The sequence below is a fragment of the Accipiter gentilis genome, chromosome 28 (assembly GCF_929443795.1).
Source record: "Accipiter gentilis chromosome 28, bAccGen1.1, whole genome shotgun sequence".
Lineage (NCBI taxonomy): Eukaryota > Metazoa > Chordata > Aves > Accipitriformes > Accipitridae > Astur > Astur gentilis.
In genome coordinates, this window is record NC_064907.1 from 8,393,843 (window position 1) to 8,418,756 (window position 24,914).

The 24,914-nt window shown below is 36.5% G+C and overlaps 1 protein-coding gene across 1 annotated transcript in view; it reads right to left on the bottom strand.

The window, feature by feature from the left end:
- FMN2 (formin 2) overlaps nucleotides 1–24,914 on the bottom strand; it is a 162,707-nt gene that overhangs the window by 57,651 nt on the left and 80,142 nt on the right. The window contains exons 9-14 of the mRNA XM_049831137.1: nucleotides 11,848–11,909; nucleotides 4,194–4,285; nucleotides 3,916–4,045; nucleotides 2,816–2,962; nucleotides 843–902; nucleotides 541–661 (exon numbers count right to left, since the gene is read on the bottom strand). Of these exons, the coding sequence (XP_049687094.1) occupies nucleotides 541–661; nucleotides 843–902; nucleotides 2,816–2,962; nucleotides 3,916–4,045; nucleotides 4,194–4,285; nucleotides 11,848–11,909 (612 nt within the window). The remainder of the gene's footprint in view (nucleotides 1–540; nucleotides 662–842; nucleotides 903–2,815; nucleotides 2,963–3,915; nucleotides 4,046–4,193; nucleotides 4,286–11,847; nucleotides 11,910–24,914) is intronic.

The window sequence follows — 24,914 nt, forward strand, 5'->3', positions numbered from 1 at the left end:
CGTATTGCATGTGATACATGTTCTTTATTAAAGACTAGAAAATACATCTTATTTTAAGCTTCTTGGGCTCATTTAAAGAAACCATTCCAGAAGCAGGAGAAAAAATACTTCTTTTGCATATTATTTTTTACTAACTAACTCAGGTTATTTCAACTGTTTTTAACAACAAGCCATATATATTATCTACCAGAGAATATTTGGACCTGATTATCAACATTTTTTTTGTCGTGAACATGGTCCAACACTTTGCAATTCTTTTTATAGTGAAAGACTTCTTGAAAGTAGTTTGAAACCAAAAGATTTTACCCAACTGGTTTGATGATGTTTATTTAAATAACCTCTTCCAGGTTATTTACAGAAAATTATGAATTATTGCTTAAATGGTCATGAAAAAGCAAATTAAGGAAAGAAAATAGAAATTGAGAAGTAAAAAATACCTGACTATTTTTATACTATCATCTAATTTCTCAAAATGATACAAACAATAACAGCAGGGATATGTTGGTAATGTATAGTTAGCACTTAATCTAGGTTCAGTACCTCGCAAATCTTTCTTCATTTTGCGGAGATCTTTTTGAAAGTCTTCAAACTTCATTTGTGAAGCCTGGAAGAGATCTTGTGGGTCTGGAAGAGGAAAGATGCATTGTTCTTTCCCAGCATCCTGGCAAAAATGCAAATGAACAGTTACATAGTGTTCATTACTTTTTAATATATTAAAATATATAACTGAAAGCATGAAGAATATTTGTGCACATTTCCTCATCTCAGCCAGCAGAAGAGTGAATTTAGTAAGCTGATTTTTTTAACTGGAATTTAAAAGAGCAAAATTAATTCTCACTCACCTCATCAAAATTACGCAAATAGTATGAGACAATGTAAGATAGAAGACTTCTGCTGTTGTCCTGTATAGAAGAGAGTAAGGTTTGCTGTGTTACTGAAACTCACTGAAAAAAACAAATTCAGAAACGATAATTCAAGTAAATGAAATATTTAGTGTCAAGTACAGAAAATTTTTTTGCTGATTTGGTGCCTTCACTAAAAGAAAACAAAAAAACAAAAAACAACCAAAAAAACAAATCAACACCCTGAAATACCATTTAATCATTAAAGAAAATAATAGAAAAATATGTTATAACACTCCTGTAAGCCACTCCTGATTATTGAAATTTACCTGTTTGTAAACTGAACTTTTACATTTTGAAAATTCCCAAGAAGAAAAAGAGAAATTGTTTCGGGGTTGATGTATGCAACTTGTTTCGCAACATTCAGATCTTCTTATTAATCAATAACTCTAACCAAAGCAAAGTTAAATTAAACAAAGAACGTTATTTTTCTAAATGAAATTTTGGCACTTTGGGGGGGACGGGGGGGGGACACGGGACGGGGACACGGGACGGACTTTCTCATTGTTTCCCCGCTGTAATCTCTGAAACGAAACTTCAGCAGAAAATCTTTGATCTTAAGAGTTTTTTGACAGAATTACATTTTCAGATAGTTTCAGAAAACTGTTTTGTATGAACTTTTCTGAGTGATCAGTAGCAAATAAACTGAAGATGTATCTTGCAATTGCAAGGTTAATGGTCATAATATTTCCAGCAAATTACATCATACTAAAGACCTGAGTCACCAAACCAAATGTAGTATACCTAAATGTTCTACTGAGCTGAGTACTGGTGATGTATCTAGAGTCAACCAGAAGGTTCAGCTAAAATAAGCTGCCCTAAACACATTGTACCAAGGCTTTATTCACATCGTCACTCCCTTGCTTACCAAAGAAACCAGCATGCCAGAATGAAGTTCCTCCATCCCTTTAAAGGCAAATGGCTGACATGGTCTCTCAGCTCAGGGTAAACAACAGTCTGCTCACATTAGCTAACCCAGCAGCTGAAGCACGTATATTTAGAGAGTGACCAAGCAAGGAAACAAACTCTTCTTTTTCTGCCACTGTCAGAATAGCAGATCTTGACGATGACTCACTAGATAGTTGTAGGGACCAATTTAAAGTCTCAAGAATTATTGATATACCCTCATACCACTGTCCACATTCAGATGAGTCTTTTCATCATAGCCATAGAGACTCAAAGATTTTTATTTCCTTGTAAACAAAAGCAGATATTTGAATACAACTCCAACCTGAATAACCAATGCCAAAAAGTGCTGGTAACATACAAGCTCCAGTTTAGCACTGAGCAAGAAACAAGGTTACTTATCGTTCTTCTTACTCTGACGACTATATAAGACAAATATTAAAACAACAAGTACTTGCTGTGATTACTCTTTACTTGGGTGGTTCCTATGTGAAATGCACACTTTGTAACCATGATGTATATAAAGGATGAATTTTGGGTTATCCCAAATGCTCAGGATGCCTATTCAATCATTTTCAGGAGTGACTTTTTTTTTTTTTTCCCTCACAAATATTTTGAATTAGCATTGAATCACAGTTAACTTTCCTTTTACAATTGTTTCCACTTCTGTAATAAACCTTTTAAGTGTAAGGATCATAGTATTTCTCCTGAATACAGGAAAAGTTAGAACTATGCAGTATACCAAAAGTCAAATACGTATCAGATTAGGAACTAAAACATAATTTAATGTGTTTTTGTTTGTACAGTAATAATAAGAAACCATTTATTTTCATATTTCTACAGAAATATATCCAACTCTAGAAGTGTTATCAGCTAATTATAGTAACAAAAGTATTCCCTTTGACATGCCTTCATAAATTTCACACCATTTACTTGGAAAGGGAGACAAAGTATTTTTCTGAGAATTTAACATTCTCAGGCCTGCAGGAAGTCTAGAATCAACTTACACTGCTCTTGACATCTTTCAGTTTTGGCAGGATATCAAGTCCAAACCCATCAGCCTGTCCTCGTGTCCTGTTTCCACCATTCATGTAATTTCCAAAGGCAAGAACCAAACCCAAGACCTGCATAACTCCTGACCCATTTTTCAATGTCTACAAAACAGAAAGAGAAACAATTCTCTGTTCAAACTCACAATAATATTTACGGTTAACAGTATTACTGACAAGCAGATTTGTTGATACTTTGTTTAGAAGTAATACTTATATAAAGGCTTAAATATATTATATATATTATATATAATATGTATTTATATATATTAATAACTTTATATGACAACATGTAGAGGTAGAATAATATCAATACACAATTTGTTGTGAATGGAGAATGTTATCTCCAAAATGGATACTTAGAAAAAAATAGAAGGAAATCTGTATGATATTATCAGATGTGAGCTGTTGAGAAAAATAAAATAGTAATTCCCTAACTGATGCTGATATTGTGAATGGTATGTTTCATTTAGGAGAGAATTCTGCAAGAAGTTCATAAAAAACCCACATGGAACAATGAAAACATTTAATCAATGAAATTAAAAAAAACCCCAACTATTAAGTGGTAAAACAATTAAATAAAATATTTCAAATAGGTTTCAGTTATGAAAATACTGATGAAACCCAAATTCTAAATTTGCATGGAATTCCAGTAATCTCTTCCAGCTAGAGACAACATTGCTGTCTTTAACTGATTTTAGATATCAGAGATGTTATTGAGTTGCACACTTCTAAAATCCAAGCAAACACAAGGTGGCCTGAACTGCCATTCATTTGGAAAGGAGTGATATGGTCACTATGAAGAGGGAAGACTTTGCTTTAACAAAAGGAGAAGGTATGCTATTTTCCAGAGACTGATATACATTGATGGCAAAAAACATGATATAGTTCAGTACCAAAAGCTATTCTTACACAATCATAAAACGTTCTATTCTGCTATCCTTTGGAATTAATGAGTACTTAAAGTAAATAAAGCGTAAACTTTTGAAATATGAGTACAAATTAACAAGATTAAATATCAGAAATTTAGCTCTACCTTTTCACAGATCACAACCTACCTCACACAGTTTCTGTAACAATTCAAGTTTGCGACGGATTGAACAAATGCTTTCTGAAAATGTTGATTGGAACAGGATGCAAAATACACGTTCTGAAAAGTTGGGAATTAGTGAGAGTTCATAGAGGAACCTGTAGGAGTGATTAAAGAAAATTATATGAGTCACTGTCCATAGGTACAGTGTTTATTTTTTTTTTTATAACAGCTCTAGATAGTTTACTATAGCAGGGAAAGTTTTCTGAAGGGAGCAAAACTGCTCTTTCATAAGTATGTTCTTACTGTTCCGGTTTATCCAAAGACTTGGCGTTTTCTTTTTCCTTGGATGCCTTGCTGTGCTTTTCTATTTTTTCTAATTCATCTGATTGTGCTCTCTGGAATAAAGGAAACAAAAGTAATTAAAAAGTATTAATTAAAAGCCTAGTCAAACAACACGGATAAAGATGCCCTTGTAACAAATCATGTTCATCGATTTTATTTTTTTTTTTCCTTCTAGCATCTGCTGATGGTAAAACTACTTAGTCCATAGAGTGATTTTAAGTATAAATACATCTGATGGAAAACAGAACATCTTCCAAATAATATTATTGACTACTAGTAATCTACAGAAGATTTATTCATTCAACCATGCACTGAGACAATAATCTTCATTACCAATCCCTTTTCTTTGGCTGTTTATAAAGTTTCTGGATCAAAAAACTCTCTTCTTGAGTTATATTTCTCTTTCCAAATCTGTTGGGCTGCATTTGAATGCAATCTGATCTTTAAATATGTATTTAAATAATATATTTTTTAAACTAAATGAAAATAGGCTTGTACTGTTTACTGCAATTTAAATTTTATTTAGTATTTGGAAAACACTATGGAATAACAAAAAGTAGTTGATTCTTAATGGAACTATCATACATACCATAATACATGAGAACTACTGCACACTTTTGAGTAGAATGGTTTTCATTTTTGTCTTAATAAGCCAAAACAATTACATGTAAACTGCCTAGTTTCTTGGAGAACCCTGTGGCACACTGTGCAGTCTTTTCCTCAATATTTCAATCAAAAGAAACAGACCCTCACTTCTTTCTGTGCTCCATTCTACAGTGAAATTATTTTTTCCAAGGACAGTACTGGAAAATGGAATGGCATGGAAAAGAATAGAAGTGGAATGGATATTTCTCCTTCTGACCCTTCTTTTGACATCCATGGTGGTTTTCAAAATAAATTCAAAACATGAATCTGTGCAAGAGTGAAAAAAGAAGTAAATATATCTACCTTTATTCCTCTAAGAAAACATTACACACATTTTTTAATTTACTCCACCACAGAACTTGAAGACAACAGAGGAAAACTATATTCTAACTACTTAAATAATGGCAAAGCAAAAGGTAGGCTGCGTCTGCATTCTTTCTTGTGTGCTTTTTCATGATTAGCAGAAGAGGTATGGAACCATCTCAAATCATACTGCCACAGCTCCATCAGCAATCTGAAACCAGACAGTCAGGTTTGGACAGTTCTTCTGAGGTTGATGAACATATTTCCATGTGAAAAGGGAGAAAATACTGATGTGAAACAGAAAGATGAAGAGATTGAAGAGTATCTCAGAGCAAAAGGACTTCAGAGTTTCTCTGATTACTTCAGGAAGTCTAGAAATGACTGCAAGACTATCTGTCTTGAATACTACACATCCTAACATTTAGCCAGCATTTCTGTGGATGTTCTTCAATGGTCATCTTCTCTAAAGTAGTCTGATCATATCTACAAGTACACCAACAGATAGGAAATAGTGCAAACAACTTTTTTATTTCTCCCCAGAAATAAACTTTGTTCTTGACCCTAAGAAATTATAATGGTGGTAGTACCTGTATCACAGATTAATAGTATAGTTGAGGTTTGAAGGAACCTCTGGAGATTGTCTAGTCAAACCCTCTGGCACAAAGCAGAGGCAGCTAAAGCAGGTTGCTCAGTATGGTGTCCAGCCAGGTTTTGGCTGTCTCCAAGGAGGGAGACCTCATGACCTCTCTAGGAGGCCTGTTCCAGTGTTTGGACACCCTTACATTAAAAAAACGTGTTTCCATTTTTAAATGGAATTTCCGGTATATCAATTTCAAGATGTCCACTACCTTTTGTCTTTACGCTGGGCATCACTGAGTCTAGCTCTGTGTTCTTTACTCCCTCTCCCCAATTACGTATTTGTACATACTGATAAAATCCCCCTGAGCTTTCTCTTCTCCAGGCTGAACCACCTCAGCTCTCTCAACCTCTCCTTGTACGATAACATTCTCCAAGCCTTTAGTCATCATTGTGTCCCTTCACTAAACTTGCTCCAATATGTCCATGTCTCTTGCACTGGGGAGGCCAGAACTGGACAGAGAACCCTAGATGTGGTGTAACCAGTGCTGAGAAGAGGAGAATAATCAATTCTCTTGATCCTTCCTTGATCTAGCTGTGCATGCTGTATCATGCCTTTCTCAGTTAACAACAGCTAGGCTGAGACTAATTTACCGGTTTTTAATTTTAGTATACTGGTAGTAAGTTTATTCAACTTACACTTCCAAAAACCTCATGTAATCAGTTTACACTTGTAAACTGTAAATGAGTTTTTTGTAAAAGTAAACAAATTCTCATACTAACGGTTTTAAAATTAAGTTCTACTATTTCTGGCCAATCTGTAAAGTATATTCTCTTCTGTTAAACTGAAAGGAAATAACTTGAAATTTTTTCATAATAGTTAAAGAGCAGAAAATATCTTAGCAAGAAGCATAAAGCTAAATGGTTATTTGCAAATTCTTCAGAATAAATAGCAAGAGTACTCTCTCTTCTGACCTTCTACACATAGTGAAATATTAGAGTGCTTATCACAGCTATCTATTATATACATGCATGTTCAAGTTGTTAATGTTTCTCCACCAAATCCCATGGGCAAAGGTTAGGCAGACTCACTATTCCTTATTTAAGCCATTATTCTCAGATTGTGTATGCAAAGAAATAAAAACTGGCAAAGATACAAAGGCTAAGCATGATCCACTCATGGGTAGGCCTGAACAAAACTCAAGAGATACAGTTTACAGTCTTCACCAAAATCAAGAGGTCCAAGTATATTGTGCAAGGTCAGAATCAAACCTGAGTTTCAAGTCACTAATTTTGGTTCTGGTATCCAGAAGTCCAATTTATGTGTATTTTAAATTATGATAGAAAAAGGAATAAGGCCAACAGGCCTTCTACACAGGCATTATTGAAGATTATTTCTCAGAATTTTTATCAGTTAGCTTTACAGTTAATGTTTATCTATTCTCTAATTTACAGATGGATAATTTAAAAAAAGCTTTCATATTACCCTCCAACATTTGTGTCAAGAGAGAACATGTTCAATAGATACTTCTCATAAAAGTCATTAATCTGATTGCATTAGCATCTCTTTGAACGTCACTGCTATTTATTTCCTTGAATTTTAGCTATTATATAGCATCATAAATGGAACAAAATAGTATAATATACCAGATTTGACATATCTAAAATAAGACAGCATAAATCTGATACAAATTACTGCAAAAAAATACACTGCTTTAGTTTAACTTTTTCCCCACTTTTTTCAGAGTATAAACTTACCCTATATTCGGTCTTACCAAAGTTCATAAGGGCCATTTTTCCATTTCACAACATAAATCTTAGATTTCCTGTTGTTTTTTTTTTAACTTGCAACAGAACCTTAGCTCTGAGTTTAGACCAGTTTAAATGTGTGTAGTTTTTTTAATTCTGGGGTGAATTTTTTGCTCAAATTGATTTTCAAAGTTAGTGCTATATATTTCAAAAGCATCAAGTGACTTGCCTAAAAAATATTGCCAAAAGTAACTGAAACAACAAGGATGTACAGAGATACCCAGGTTAATAACAACTATCATTCCTTTGAAGCTGGGTCATGTATCAGAAGTCAGGTACAATTTATAGTCTTTGCAGAAAAACATTAAGACATTGGACTGTAAATGCCAGGTTTAAAAAAAATAATAATCACAAGAAATAATTGAGGAGAACGTTTGAATCTTAGTGGCAGAGCTGAGGCACGCACCTCAGATTTCTAGGTGCCTTTTGCTCCTGCAAATGGCATTTTAAGGTTTTCGAAAGCATTGACCTATGCCTTTTAAAGATAGAAACAGGATGGACAATTTACCAGGAGTCAAATTAAGAAAGTATATGCGTTTCATTTTGTGATGTAAAGAGACTTGAAAAGGGCAAATCCATAGATCAAAGATAAACCTTTGATAAAATTTTTAATCCATTTTTAATACACTTATTTTCACAATAAAATGATTACATAAGGAGGAACAGGCTTATCTTGCTTCAAACAGTGGTATTTTAGCTACAATCTCAGGTGCTAAGAGGCTACCTGTTTTCAAAGTAAACATTCCCTTATTTACAAATAAGTACGTTTCTCATCACAACTAATACGGCCTAACCACATACAGCAAACTGACAACTCCACTAAATTTTATCTAGATTCTCCCTCTCTAATTATAGCTGTGACCTGAAAGCATTGCTGTTAGAGAGTTTGTAAAAACACATTAAAGTAACTGTTCCACATGTAGTTTTATCTATTAAGACTCTCCTATTACAACTGTCTAGATCTTAATACATAGCTGATTATCAACACATATTTAAACTTTTTATAAAGCAAACTACACAACCATGTGTAAGAACTATGTGACGGTACCATACAGTGCTGCAGTAACAAAGTCCTTCCCACTTGATGCAATACCACTTAATTCTATTAAATAAATTATTGAGGGCTTGGGTCTTTGGCAGGGTGTGGGTTTCTTCGTTTATAAAAAGTCAGTAAGATGTATACAGTCACTTTGTGGTTTAACAAGACTTTAATTCCTCAGTAAACAGGAATTGAGCCCTCGGGACTTTGGCTTTTGAAATGAGGGTGTGTTTAGGTTTGGAGACTGCCCAAATTTCATTCACGTTTAAGAAGGGAAATTACCATGCCAGACATATGCAATCAGAAAAAATGATTACATTCTGAGGGAAGACTGTAAAACAAATGCTCCCATATGTTCCATAGAGATAAAATAGAAGGGCTGAGAACTAGTACAGAGGTATTTAAATATCCAGCAAAAAATCCCAATCCAATAAATAAACCCTAAGAACTGAATATTAAGTTAAAGGCTGCAAAGTAGCTGAATGAGGCAAAGCCATCCCCACTTACAACACAGGATGAGGCTGAGAAATAAGGGAGGAGTCAAACATGCCAGGCTCTCTGGTACCACCCCTTGCTTACACTTTTAATTGAACAATATTTTTATGATTAGTGCAGGTACCAAGGGAAGAAAATGCAAGGTCTGATGTGTTTTGACTAAAGATTGAAAGTAAAAACAGACAATAAAATTCAATTTAAAAAAACCGCTTTTTTCAAAACACAGCTTTATCAAACAGAGGATCCAGGATTAAAATTCAGATCCCCTTATGAAGCTTTCTCCAACTAATTGGGGGTTTTTGTTCTTTCTTTGTTTTTTGGTTGGATTTGGTTTTTGTTTTGGTTTCTGTCTTGTACCCAAGCAAATATAGTGATAAAGTTAGGATGCTCTGTCTTCTATTCAAAGCAAAGAAATATATTACAGTCATTCCAACTTTTTGAGTCTTGCCTGAGATTAAAATATTATAATTTTTCTGAATCAGGACAATATTTCATAGACATTTTCTGTAATTAGTGAAAGTAATGACAAAAGGAACACAATGGCATTTGGTTATTTCAACAACCCGCAAATTTTCAGGTAATCCATTATACTGGAACTCTGAGGTATGTTAGAGATGACATTAAGAAAGCATTTGAAAACTATCTTATTAGTACATTAGCCACATAAGATGACTACTTTTTAAAACCAAAATAAAAAAAAGTCTTATGCAATATGAAAGAAGCAAGTATGCAAAAGCTGGTGAGGGCAGTATCTATTCCATACTTCCCACAACACAATCTCTCACAATCACACATATATAATAATAAAATTGCTTCAAGTTTTTACATGCTAAAGAATGCATGGAATGGGATAAAGCTTTGCTGTGTAAGAGAGCAGATTAAAAATAATATAAAATAAAAATAACACAGACCAAACCAGAAATGTTGTGTCATAAGGATGAGAAGTGTTTAAAGTACAAAGATTTGGGGGTAGATAGAATAGGTTTCCCATTTGACCATTATCTTCCTGAGCAGTGTTGAGTGAGTTAATTCTTCAGGAATGAAATAAGAGTAGAATTGCTTCCTAGTTCTTGTCAGATTTTTGGTTTTCATTTTGTTTAGCTTTTTGGTTTTTTTCTATAAAGTGGACTAGAGCTTACTATCTCTCTCTTCAGGCCCCAAAGTGAATTATTTATGAGAAATTTCATTAATCAACACATCATTCCAAAGTAGGCCATAAAAAGCTACAGTCTAAAAACCAAAAATCTGAACGGTGTAAAAGTAATTAACATATTATCAAAACTATAACATGAGGAAATAATAAATCCAATACAATAGCATACATTGGCCTTCAATGCCATTCTGTGGCTCACAGCTTTACGTTTCATATTTTCAGGTTCTTTGGAGGGTAAATAGGAAGCCTCTTTGCTCTTTCCAGAGATGACTAGCGAGACCTCCATGTATTCAGGCAATGTGCTGAGAGGTGATAATGCTCACTGGCCTCAGCTGAAGTCAGAAACATGCTTCTGAGATCCACTGTCCTGGTTTCAGCTGGGATAGAGTTAACTGTCTGCCTAGTAGCTGGTACAGTGCTGTGTTTTGAGTTCAGTATGTGAAGAATGTTGATAACACTGATGTTTTCAGCTGTTGCTCGGTATTATTTAGACTATAGTCAAGGATTTTTCAGCTTCTCATGCCCAGCCAGCGAGAAAGCTGGAGGGGCACAAGAAGTTGGCACAGGACACAACCAGGGCAGCTGACCCAAACTGGCCAATGGTGTATTCCATACCATGGGACGTCCCATCTAGTTTAGGGGAGTGGGGGCAGGGAATCGCCGCTCGGGTACTGGTGGGGTGTTTGTCAGCAGGTGGTGAACAATTGCCCTGCGCATCATTTGTACATTCCAATCCTTTTTATTACTACTGTTGTCATTTTATTACTGTTATTATCATTATTACTTTCTTCTTTTCTGTTCTATTAAACCGTTCTTATCTCAACCCAGGAGTTTTACTTCCTTTTTTTCCTGATTTTCTCCCCCATCCCACTGGATGGGGGGGAGTGAGTGGCTGCGTGGTGCTTAGTTGCTGGCTGGGGTTAAACCATGACATCCACTTCTTTGAATTTTGCATGACTGGCTTTGTAAAGCTTTAGAACATGCCCGAGTATATTCTGAATCCCTGATTCTGCATATCTAGTGGTCAAACACTCTCTGACAATTAGTACCAGACTTTTATGAAGCTCCTGGCAGTTTATACTGCTTTTTATTACATTAATTTAAAGCAATCCTTTTCCTTTCAAAGAGTTAAAATTATTCTGGAGGACTTGTAGAAATAATAAATATTAAAAGTTACAGTTCCACAAATGGAATGATTGCTATTATTACAACTTTTTTTTTTATTATTGAAGAGCATTGTTATATTAGTGAAGTTATGAAGTGAAGCCAAAGACCTGGAGCGCAAGGTCTGATACCTATTGACCAAAGAGTGCCCCACCCAAGAAGAAAAAAAAAGGAGCAAAACCAATTTCTGTTTAGTCATTTAGAAGTTGATTATGTTACTTATAAAAAAAAAAGTATGCACTATATAAAACACACAGTGGCACTTAGTACAATTTAAACACTTATTAGTTCCATTGTTTTGGGGAAAATAAAGTCACTTCAAAATAGGACATGTTCTATAAGTGTTCTGAGTATTACTGATGCAACCCAAAAATACCTTCACATGGACCTACAGTATTCCTACATTATAGGGACTTCCTCTGATTACTCACATTCTCATACAGGGCTTGAAGGGTCTCTAGGTCAACCACAGAGTTGTCCAAGTTCACAACAGCTATAAAAAAAACAAAATTAAAAAGAATTAGTTGTCAGGATGATAATCCAGCTGTGAAAGAAATACCGAGCACAATACCCAGCAATAGTTTTTATGACCTACTGGTCATACAGCTTAAGGGGTTTAACTTTATTAATGCTTTGAATAGTGCCGTTCCTAAGACTATGGGCTAGAAACCTGGTAGAGCCAGGTGTCAAGTGTTAAAGAATTCATCTCCCTCCCCCCAGACACACAAACACTATCCCACGAGTATGGCCATAGCCAGAGATCAGAGATAAGCTTTACAACAGACTTTCACGGTCCGACTGAAAGCATTATAAAAATTTGTAAATCTGCACCACAGCCACACACACACACTCACACAACAAAGCTCATTCCTGTCACTGGTTGGCTTCAGTCTTAAACTGATTAATCCATAAGTCAGGCAGTTATCTTCAAAACACCTGACAAGGGTCAAGTCTTCTATGCACTAAGCTGACACGTTTAGTACAGATACAAAATAGGCCTTTCCTGTTCCCAACCAGTTCTGGCGCCACACACATACTGTATTTTTTTCAGCGTCAGAAAGCCAGTTCAACAGCACAGAGTGATTTCCATCTACCTAACGTGGACAAAAAAAAATAATCATTAAGAGGGGCACACTTTTAAAAACACAACCCTGACTCCCCACTTGCAGTAGGAACATTTCATGAGGCATAGAAAATGTCTGTGCAAACTAGTGAAGACTTATTCTCAGCTAATACAAAGAATTATTTTAAAAATAGTACTTTTCAGTCATCCTTTTACATATTTTTTGCAAGCACACTGACCATTCATTTCAAAGCCAGATAAATCCAACTTTCCTCATCCAGATTTTAAATCTTGAAAGAAATTTAGAATGTTGCATTAGAACATATGTGATGGTAATGAATAATTTTTATCATACTGTACCAGTCTTTCTCCTGTTTTGCACTTCATTAATTTGTACCCTTTTTTGTAATGCGCTCTGTGTGTGCGTGCGCTTGTACAATAAGTAGAATAATCCCCTAGGCAAGATTAATCTAGAAACTGCAACATTGATCAATGATAGAAACGCAGCACTAGGTTACTTTATAAATCCATGTCCTTAACTATCACAGTGAAATTCTGTGTATACACCTAAAGAGTACAGGCAATATAATTCAAGCTCATGTGTTTCCGATTGCTCTAAAGCATTTACAGATACCACTCTGAGTCTGGGACTCAGCATGTTTCCCATTTCCAGGTCTGAGACATAGTTTTAGTTACAGTATAAGAAAATTACAAACAAAGAATTGTTGATCTTGATTAAACTAAGCAGGCTACACTGTATCTCTAAGCATGGCACAAAGCTAACTTTTATTACTAAAACAAAAAATAATTAAGAAATTATTTAATTTTCAGAAATAATATTTTAAATTTTTTTTTTTCCATTTTTCCCTTACCAGAAAGCAACAGAATCTGAAAGATAATGGCAATGTAACAGTTAACAGTTCAGGAAGCAATATGTTTTTTGTTTTGTTTTGGGGGAGGGGGCACATGCAAAAATCTGCTACTAATTATTTGGTATATTTTAAAACTCCTTCCCCCCCAAGTGTAGTAATTGTTGCAACACAGACTTAAAGATGCCCTCATAACAAGGTACTATAGTATATGTTGTATTTAATAATCCCTGTTGCTCAGTAGGACTATCTGCATGCTTAAAAACATGCCAAATTTGCCTTGTAGAACTGGAGACTAAAATTAACATGCAAATAGAAACGGCTTTTAGCTTGGTTTGAGAGCTCTACTTTATGTCAAAGCTTGTATACAAACAGCTTTATTAAAACCAGGATATATTATGAAACTCAGTTTCTATTATCCCTACATTTCAGCATTCTTACGCTTACACAATGTTTTCATATATGAACACACTCACAGCCCTTCAACTATTTACTTTGAGTTGTGTCTGTCTTCTCACTGCTCCACCCCCCTTCCCTTCCTTCCAGAGCCTGTCTGCTCCTGCACTAAGAAATATGACATAAGTTCCTGCTCTGACTTTTGCTCAGTGTTAAGATCACCCATGGATTACTCAGGGAGCAATAGAACACTTTTGTTTGAATGCTTGCAGGAGATAAGAGAACGCCTGGCAAACACAATGGTGCCAGGTCTGTGTACTTTCAACAAAACAGGTACGCAGAAGAGTGTACATACTTCAGGGAGCTGCTTAAAACAAATCAGTCCGAGACAAGGACTTGGAGAAATTAGATCCTAGCATATGTTTCAGATCCCCTCCCCCAAGACAAGTATAGTTCTATATATTTCATCTAAAGATGTATATGTTCATTAATAGTACTCTAGCATAGCACTAGGGTTTTTCAATGTTCACCATAGGTTTGCTCCCCCCACTGTGAGGAATCAGGAGATGAGCTTCTGCTCCTTGGTGGTACTGCAGCACTGTCATGCAGAACATGACAGTTGGCAAAATAAATAATGACTGTTGCATATATAATTCCATTATCTAACACAATGTGAACTGATGAAAACAATGATGTTTCATTACGCAGACAAGCTTACTAGCTAAACATGCCCCCTCCCTACAATCAGCATGACTACACAAATATCTAGTTGAAGGATTCCGTATGTGGTGGCGAAATAATGATAAAAATATAGACAAACGTTAATTTCCTTGTATGAAAATATTCTGACCTATGCTACAAATCCAGTATACTTTGATGCAAACATCTGGAGAAGGGTCTTGCAGTCGCTGGACATTTTCACCCATGTCACTATTTCAGAAAGTGATTTTTTGGTTTCAAAGTTGACATTGCCATTTCCTGGTCTTGACGACTATGAAACAATCTTCAATAGCCAGCACATCATCCAGCCTTTCCGATTCACTCATAAGACAGCAGTGAAGAATATCTGTTGGCTTTTACTCTAATAGAAACAACTTTCTTTTAATCACAGACTCAGGCATTTAGTTCTTACCTTTAAGATATCATATTTCTGCTATTTTCTTGCATTCCTTTTGCCACTGCTGTCAATAAAACTAGCAAGCCAGCAGCAGTTTCAAGCCCTAATACTGTAAACTTACTCAATGTACATACATATAATTGTGTGATATACACACTTATATAAATATGATTAAATCAAATTTGATCCAAGTATGTCCAGATACATACACAAATATGCACAGATAAAAATAAAAGGAACTACAAACCAATGTTTTGGTCTGTTGTTTTTTGGGTTTTTTTAAAGCAAGCACTGGTCAACAGATGATTATAGGAAATCTATGCAGTAAAAAGAGGGGTTGAAGAGCAATCGCAAAGGGTTGCTCAACACTATAAAGGACAGAGGGACAGAGGAGGAGAAAGATTTCAAAGGATTTGTAGCCAAAATAGAGGCCTCAGGAATCTTTCGTCTGTCTTAAACTTTCCTGATATACTCGTTTTTGTCATAACCTACATGGAAATTTAAAGTGGTATCATTTGGACAGAAATGATATCTTTCTTATGCAACTGCAGAATATAGAAGTTTTAGCAGAATGGAAGAGTTTCCATTCCATTCCATTCTGTATTTCTGCAACATAAATTGAATCAAAAAAAAAATTATTAAAACTCACAATAACAAAGCCAACTTAGGTACTAGTTTCAAACTGGAAGAACAATAAAATATATGCAGAGAGACAAAGACTTACTATTCTTAGTAATATCAATTAATTTGCAAGCCTGGCTAGGCACTTTAGATGATACTTCACCTGACAGGAAGATAATAATCCTGCTAAAAAAAAAAGTGAGATTAGTGTAAAGCACACAACTATATTCAGTGGCATACTTGAACTCTAAGAACAGATAGACCTTCTCCCATAGACACAGAAGTCAATTTAGAACACAGCCACAATTAAAAAAAAAAAAACCAACACAAAAAAAACCAACCCCTAACACAATGAATAATCACCACACACATGTCTTCAGGGGAACACAGTATGTAACCAAGCCACCAACAAGATCAAAGTTTTTGCTAGAAAATGTAGTCCTGAAGGAGAAATGCATGAGAAGACACCAGCAGGAAGTTGGAGGATGCACAGCGTATTCTCCGGAAGACTATAAGAGGAAGTAGCTGTATTTTTTTATTTTTTTTAAGGCAGATCATTACCGTTGATTATTCATATATCTAGGAGTATGTGAGCTACCAGCTACCACTAAAACAAAATTGATAGGCCACACAGACACAGAAAACCTACACTTGCCTGAGGCTGTGAATCTAAGTCCACCGATAGTACCACTTACATAAACTGTTAGAGAAAAGACAACTTTTTACAGCTACCCAGTGCTTGGAAACCTATTCTGTTTGCAAGTCCAAAATTCTGGAACTTCCTTTTAAAATGAAAAGGCCAAAATTCAAAATTTTCCACTGAGTGGAATTTCAGGAAGAAGACAAAGAATTATCAACCCAGTTCTTTGGATCCAACTTTTATGTCATAAAACTCCCATTAGCACAACCTCACTTATGGATGACTTTCAGAAGACTGGTATTCTGTCTAAATAGTCTCAAGTCTTCCCTTTTCTCAGGGCAGGTTTCAAATTATTCTCCATTTCTCTGGCCTTTCCCAGTACACTTCCTAAGCTTTTCTGTCTCTGGACTCCATCTAAAAGTGAGTATCATCTTCTTGATGCCTCCTAGAAGCACTGCTGCCTCCCCAAAACCTGACTGAGCAATTTCCAAATCCTACTTGACTGGTAACAGACTCCTTAGAAAGAAGCAGTAGCTGAAGCAAAACCACCTCAAATTTTCAAAATGAACTCTGAACCAATCCTGCTATACTCAGATCCATGCTTCAGGGAGATGAACAAGCAAACCATCCAAGTTCTTCATTCTGATTTCCACCACAATTGACTTCTCCGTGACTCTCCCAAAACCAAGCAGTATCACTCCAACAGTCTGCTCCTTTTTTCCTCCTGCACATCTTGGCCTCCTTGCTTTCATGTCTGCTCTCTTTCTCCAGAAGAGCACCAAGAATCTTTGCAAGACTTCACATCTCTTCTGTCAAATGGCAGCAATAGAAAGTCACTTCAGCAATTTACAAAGGCAGACTGATCCTTCTTCAATGAATGAAGGACTGCCTACTTCTACAGCAGATAATCACAGTACTCTTATCATGCAGTTCTGTGTGGGGCACAGATTTGGGAGTTTCACAGCTCTTCTGCCCATCATGTGAGTCTAATATGCATTATTACAGGATACTGAGAGGTTACAACTTCCATGGTACTTTTTCCTAACTTCCATCCCCAGATAATTCAGCTCCATGTTAACAATTAAACCATCTATACCCCAGAAATATTACTCCAAGAAGAAGAGTGAAAGAAACAGAATAGGCATCAACCAGTCTGACAACAAAAATGGACTTTTTTGTTATTAAGAAACTGTATATATATTATATAGAAATCATAAGTTATACATAGAGTCTCAAAATTACTATATAATTTTGAGGTGGCACTGTAGCATTAAACGTCACTCAACCTTCTAAAATGTTTCAAGTAATCGTACTGAAAAATTTGATAAGACTTATATTATTTTCAAACATCTAAAAAGGATATTTGGAAGAAAAAACAGGCATGAGAGGATGAGTAGGTCAAATGTGTCACATTGTATGATCTTCCTTGAATGATTATTTCCAAGTTAATTAAAAAATTAGCTGCTCCAAGAATAACGTATGGGTAGTAAGCTTCAAATGGTCAAAACCCAACATCATTAGAAAACTAACATACTGGCAAAGCCTTAAGCAATGGAAAATTCTGATACAAGAAACACAAATCAGTATATAGCCTGATCAACTTACGAAATGTTTCTCACAACAAATTAGAGAAACAGAACAAATAAACTTGTTTGTTTGTTCACTGAATACAGAATGGAAGCCTTCACTGACAGATGTCCCTGGAAGAAAATGTAAGAACACCACACATGTGAATACAAGAATGACTGACAGCTGAGCTGCTCAATTCAGAAGTAGAAGAAAAAACATCTGCCTCAAGATTCTCATCAACAAGAGCCAAGAGAACCTCAGAAGGTCATCAAAGTGCAATGGCTTCCTTTGGTGCTATAAAGATTATGGTATGATGCAGTATCAAGCTACTTGCAAAGTAAACCCAGTTTTTAATCCAACTTAATATTTATATTTAAAAATCAACTAAACTGCAAAATTTGGAGTCTTTTATTGCAGTCTTTTCTTGGTTCCATAGTAAACCCACAACTTCAAAAATTGCTATCCTTTGCTATTCTCCCACCCACTCCCCCCTCCATGTCAGCTTATTGGCATCATTCATCTGACACAGGCCTACTGCACAAGGTCATGTTTTTGTCTGTGATACTTCCAACAACTTGACAGCTACTATATAGTATGAGCTGTATGTCATATAATAGAAATGTGAATCTCCTAATGCAGCAAGTTAAATCCCAAATGGGCCTCTCAGAAATAAATGTTATGTTTACACAAATACAGTTTACAGTGGTAAACCCAAATGTCTCTGTTCTAATGGGAGCTGCAGCAAAATACACAAGGATCACAACTGTATAATTTTTAAAGATTCTCAGAAAATCAGTGAAATAAGAGAATTTTTAAGCAGGAGTATCTGGACTTGCACAACTAGCAGGAAAAAAAACCCTGTTGATAATGGGTAGGTAGGGGATGGCTGCACTGGGTAGAGTTAGCATAAATAAAAACAATTTCGTATTATTATCTACCTGCTTGCCCTCAGTACCTTTGTGATATGTTCGTCTATTAGCAAATACTCTAGCATTCTCAGGATGCAAACTTTTAAGTGCACAAAGCACAATGGAGATTAGATCTTCAACACAAGTATATACAGCATGGATCAGAGGCAAGAAACTGCACTTAGAACTGCTTGCACACAGTTTTATTTTAGCAGTAATTCACCTTGATCTAAAGCTTGTGTAAGAAACCAGAACAGTATACAAAATTTCCAAGCAGACGCCATGGATTAATCTTAGCTGTTGCTTCAGATTGTTCTTAAAGGACTTAACATTTTTAAATACCTTCAAGAACATGCACTCATATTTCTGGGAAGCAATAAAATAAGAATCAATTAAACAAGAATATGCATTTGCAAAATTGGAAGTAACTGAAGTAGGAGACTTCATCAAAATGAGTGAATCTTTAGTATCATCTTTTGTACTGATTCTTCTCTTATAAACACAATTCAATTTTTCAGACATTTGTCCTTAGCATTCCTATTCCCTAATGTTGTACCCCTGATATATAGCAATAAAATTGTATTCCTAGAACTTTTTTACATATATAAGTATATACACACATACAACAAAATATATACCTAGATTTTATATATAGCTATACACAGTTAATATAAACAGTTACATTACATACATTTCAAACAATTGCCTACTATGTCAAGGACAGCAGTTACTGATTATGTGAAGTCTAACTTCATACACCTATACAGTTTGTTTATAAAAAAGTGTGCAAGTTCAGTTCTTAGAGAACAAATAAATTTTGTTTGACTCAGTATGTCGCCTTCTTGTCTAGGCAGGAAAAAAAATGGAGACCAATGCTGTAATCCTTTCAGAATAAAATGTTTAAATACAAACATGATTGCCATTGTAGACTGTTTAATTTAGAGAGATTGTATTTCAGTTCTGGTTTTGAGAGGTTTGCTGATTTGACTATAGAGAGTACTTCAATGCTTATCTTAATTGTTTAGATAAGATTTGTTTGAATTTGGCAGGTGAAAAAACCATGGGTGTGGGATATAGAAAGGTTGAGAAAAGACTGGCATTTTACCAGATTATGCTTATTTTAAACTATAGTGTGTAGAGGAGCAAACAGTCTCAATGAACCTGCCAGGGGCTGGTCTTTGGGGAGTGAATTTGAAGCACAAGATTGACTGGCAGGATTCAAGATTTTCAGCAAACTGGAAAGGATTACCACGATAACTCCCAAAATGCTACTTAAGGCTTAGCATAGTACACAAATGCAAGTGTTATAAGACACATTTAAATAAGTTTTTAAAAAAAAAGTGCTTTATGCTTATAGCAGAGATTTGTTGCTCTCTAGGCAGACTTCCTGACCCTTAAATGTATTTTTAAAAGTGTTTCAAGAACAAGATTTTAATATAAAATTAATCATTGGCATATGGATATATTTTACATGTAAGAAATTCTGTTACAGAAAATAAAATTACTGCTATTAAAAAAAACAATGCTATTGGTCTTTACTTCAGTATCAGCTGGTACTAAGATTTTTCACTTTATGGTTAAGTTAGTATAGCATGCCACAGGCATTCCATTTAGAGGTTCTGAAAAGGAAACTTGTCATACCTATCAACTATATCACTTTTGGTGGGGAGACTACTAGAATAGGATATCTGAGGAATATATTTTTGGGATGTTTATGTGACAGTATGTACTTGTAATGCATGTTATAAAAACAAACTACACAAACACATTAGCTGCAAGGCACATATGCAGTAGATGTGACATTGTGCATCAATCTGTCTGCAGACAGATACGATTTATAGCTTTGTATCCATAAGTCAAGGGAAACAAAATTTGGGTTTCCTGAGTGTTAGTGTTTGACTTTTCTTTTAGATCCACATAGGCTCTAACGCTTTTCAATCTCTATTTCAATGATGTTATGTCTGGGAGTTCCACAGACTAATTGTGGTACCAGTGATGGCATAACCATGACAGTCAAAAGACGTATGCAAGTCAAACTTTGCAGAGCAAGGTAGCATCTCTTACTGAGCGCAGCTTGAAGAAATTAGCAAGACTTGTTTGGAATACAAACAAGCCTTCAGGCTTCAAACTAATTGAGACTTTTAATTACGTGTGGATTTTTTCAGAATTCAAATTTGCTAGCTTTTGGTTTAATTCCACCTGACCTATTTTCATTAGAGTATCTCAAAGTAAACAAAGCCATGGCTAACTCTAAGAAGTCCAGCCCATAAGTAGAGACAAGCTTTTTCTTCCATGCTTTAGGGAGCTCATTCTAAATGATAAACAAAGTGCAGGAGGAGGAGGAAGAGGTTTATTTGGAATCATCTAGTAGTTCATTAGCAAAGACAAAACCTAGGTTTAAAGTAGTGCAAAACAAGAGTAAATTTAGGTTAAAATTATTCCAACTATTGGAAGACTCATTGATGGCTTATAATCACTTATAATCACATCATAATTACTAAAAGGACAGTAGTTTTTTCATATGGGATATCTGAACTATTTTCATTACTCTGTGACCGCAAACAGTTTTGAACAGTCCCCAATCTTTCCATGGTCCTTATACACATTCCACTCTTCAATCATTCTAATCTACCACTGAACCTCTGGATTTTTTTGCTATTATATTTGTTTGAGATGAAATGACCACAATTCATCCCTCATAATAATAGCAAGGATATACCAGTTTTATAGAGTTGCATAGCACTCTGCATATTTATTTGATAAAGTTAGCAGAGCAGATACCAAACATATCTTTTTTTCCAAAAAATATATTGTCTATATCAAGCAGCTAACTTAGGATCTTAGCTTTTGTGCTCTCAATTTACCCACAGTTAATTTACAGTTAATGGAGCTCCAGGTGTGTCCAGTTGGCAATTTAGAATACTTACATTAAATTAAGTGTCAACACTAAATGAGTTAACAACTGCCTAACTCATAGATCCGAAAATTTAACGGCTCATGAAACTCTACCAGAAAGGAGAGTATCTTAGGCTTCCACAGGAATCTGTTCTCAGCTTACTGCAACTAAATATATCTTTACCAAGACCAAAAAAAGGATATTAAAAATGGTTATTAATCCTCAGTGAAATCCATGTGGCAATGCTAATGGAAGAGCTGCTCTTTGCTGAGCAGACTCAAACTCGCCCAAAGAACTGCCTTGATTACAGTCTTAGTAATCATGATCAATGACTAACATAAGACTCCTTGTCTCTCATAAGACTCCTTGTCTCTCAAGAAGTGACTAGAAGTCAAAACAATCTTTGGACTAGAGCTATAGCTGGTGCAATATCAAAGAGACCAACAAAGGAAATAGCGGAATAACCCTCAAGAACTTGTGTTTCTGTTGAATCGCTTGATGTATTTAGCTTATACAGAAGAAAGTTAAGATGCAACCTGATTACAGTTCTTACACATACCTGCATGAGAAGATATCTAAAAGTAGATGGCTCCGTAATTTTGCAGACCAAAAGTGGGAAAGAACGAAGGATGTCTGTAAATTAATCTGACAAATTCACTATGGAAAGAATATTTTAAGTGCCAGAAGTGAGGGAAATTAACCTTCTGAACAATGTTTAATGGGATACATTGACTTCTCTATCACTTAAAGTATTTGTATGAAATCCTAGACTCACCAAAGTCTATGGCAAAACTATCAATGACTTCAAAGAAAGCAAAAGGTTGAAGGGTCAGAATTTCAGCTGGAACTCAAGATCATTTATACTGCTAAAATGTTCGTATTTATACAGACTAATAGCTTGAGGCAGAAATTATCAGGCAATATTACATGACTTATTTAGCAGCCAGACTGAATGCTTAGAATGCTCTAAAAATCTAGAGTTGAGTTGCATGTTTGTCATTTACTAGGTCCCTCTGAAGTTCTGTACTAGTCTTCTCTAACATCAACACCCTAAATAATTTTAAAAAGACTACGCAGAATGTTGTTACCTTTTTAGGATTTACAACAGAAAGCACTGCAAGTTCTTTTAGCCATGAAGACATGCATGCTCATTCAGAAACAAGCTTTCCTTACTTATGGTTCAAGCTAGCCAGTTGTGTATGATGATATCAGTATCCATAGTAGTAGAGCAAGTTAGAAAACACTACATGTTAACTTACAGGATTCAGAAATCAGGCAAAGCAAGTCCCCATTTATCTATAATTGCTGTACAGCCAACTGTTGCAGTCAAGTCAAAATACAAATTTTCTTGCTCAAGAATTACAAACACAAAACACTTGAAAGGTTTCCTTTCCCCTCTAATGGTCTAATGGTAGTATCTCACTGAAATAAAATTTTATATTCTCAATTTATTCTCAAAATAAAATTAAAATTTTGTTTTTAGCACAGCAGAGAACAGTTTAGACATAGCTTGGTATTCTACATGTCTGCCCAGTCTGATGTCTGGATAAACACCAGGGATTTCATCGTACTAACGCACTTTAAGCCCTTCACGAAATATTCTGAAGTTGAAGTATTAAAGAGCTACAGATGCTAAGAAAATGATGTAATGATCTTGTGATATTTAGTCCATGTTCTAAGTGGGGTGGGATTATGAAAATAACGCAAAAAGGTTTTTGGCTAGGTAGATGACAGATGACACGGCTTTACTAATTCAAATCACAATACTGTGATAACTGGGGGCAGAAGGATGTGTGTTTATGGCTTAATTTCCATCTTTTTTCATGCTCCAAAGTGTTTCTCAAAAGCTGGTATTAATAACTCAAGGAAATAAGGGCTGGGACTGCAACAGAACCAAATGCCTGGATATATGTAAAACCAAACTATATACATTCTAAGGAGAAAGAAAAAAAAAAAATCACGTTATTTGGAATCACCTACGTGTATTTATTTCACAGCTGGATTTGGCCTACTGAGAACTCTTAAGATTACAAGAGGCACTCTATATTGCTTCAGTTCAATGCCATTCAGCTGTATGTTGTGTCCAGGTAGCTAAAGCAACTGCGGCTTCACTAAAACCAGAAAACAGATTACGCTGGAATAGAATCTAACACATATTGCTTGGGAGGTTTCCTGTGGAACAGCAGAACTCCAGAAGTAACCTCGATCTTTCATTGTCTAGGGATCACCACAGAACAAGAGAAAGGAGAGAAAAAAGTAGGAGAAACCCAGGCACCTCACAAGGCAAGGCGACAGGTACAGGAACACCAACACAATGGCTCCAGCATGAGAAACAGCGGGCTCTCGGACTAAATGTTTCACATTTTTTGCAGCAGAAAACCATCACTTCGCCTGCGCTGTTTCTTGCCCTCCCTACCGTGGATGATGGAGGGAGGCGGCGAACAAACCGCGCTCCCATCTTTGCGTCACCCCTTCCCTTCCTGAGCCCTCAGCACTACGTTCTAGAAGAGGATGGATCTTCACCGGGTGAGAAGCGTGCCGAGAAGCTCCGCCTCAGTCAAAGCTGGCAACGCGGGGCGAAGCCCCAAAGGCCGAGCGCCCTGCCCGACCCAGCCAGCGCGGCGGGGCGCCCCGGCCGGGCCCCGGCTCGGCCGCAGGCCGGGCCGGCGTCTCCCGGGCAGGGGGCGCGGAGCTCCCGCCGCCGCCGCCGCCGGCAGCGCGGGCCGCTGTTGCCACCTGCTGCTGGAAGCGGGGACCCGGGGCCGCTCGGCCGGGGCCGCGGCGGGGGGGGGAGCCGGGCCCGCCGGCGGGAGGCGGCCGCGGAGGCACGTCTGAGGGGAGAGGTGTGCGGGAGGGAGAGGGAAGAAGTAGTGCTGCGGCGGGAGGAGAGGGAAGAAGAAGTGCTGCGGCGGGAGGAGAGGGAAGAAGAAGTGCTGCGGCGGGAGGAGAGGGAAGCCCGGCTGTAAAGCGAGGGCCACGGGTCGGGAAAAGGAGCCCCATCAGCAGAGCTCGACGGAGGAAGTCCCGGCCGCGTACGCGATGTGCTTCCGTGTAGTCTCCAGGCGCCCGAGATTTGCCGTGGGCAGATTTCTGTTCATTTACCGGTGGATTCAATGGCTGTTCCAAATGTAACAGAAGGAAGATAATCAGTGTGACACGAGGGTATTAGGTCGTATGTGGTGCCATAACTGGTTACGGCAGAAGAGCGGCAACCAACACTGAAGGCAGAGTGAGTCAGCTAAGAAAAAGCCATCAACTCTGAGAGAGCTACCGCATTCCCTACTGAGGGAGTTCATGCCTAAATAGAAAAAACACAGTTAGTACCCTATTACAAATCACTCAACAAGCATGTTAATAATGACTTCTAAATGGTAAAAGCTGTAAGATTAATATGCAACATAGAAAACATAATAGCAGAA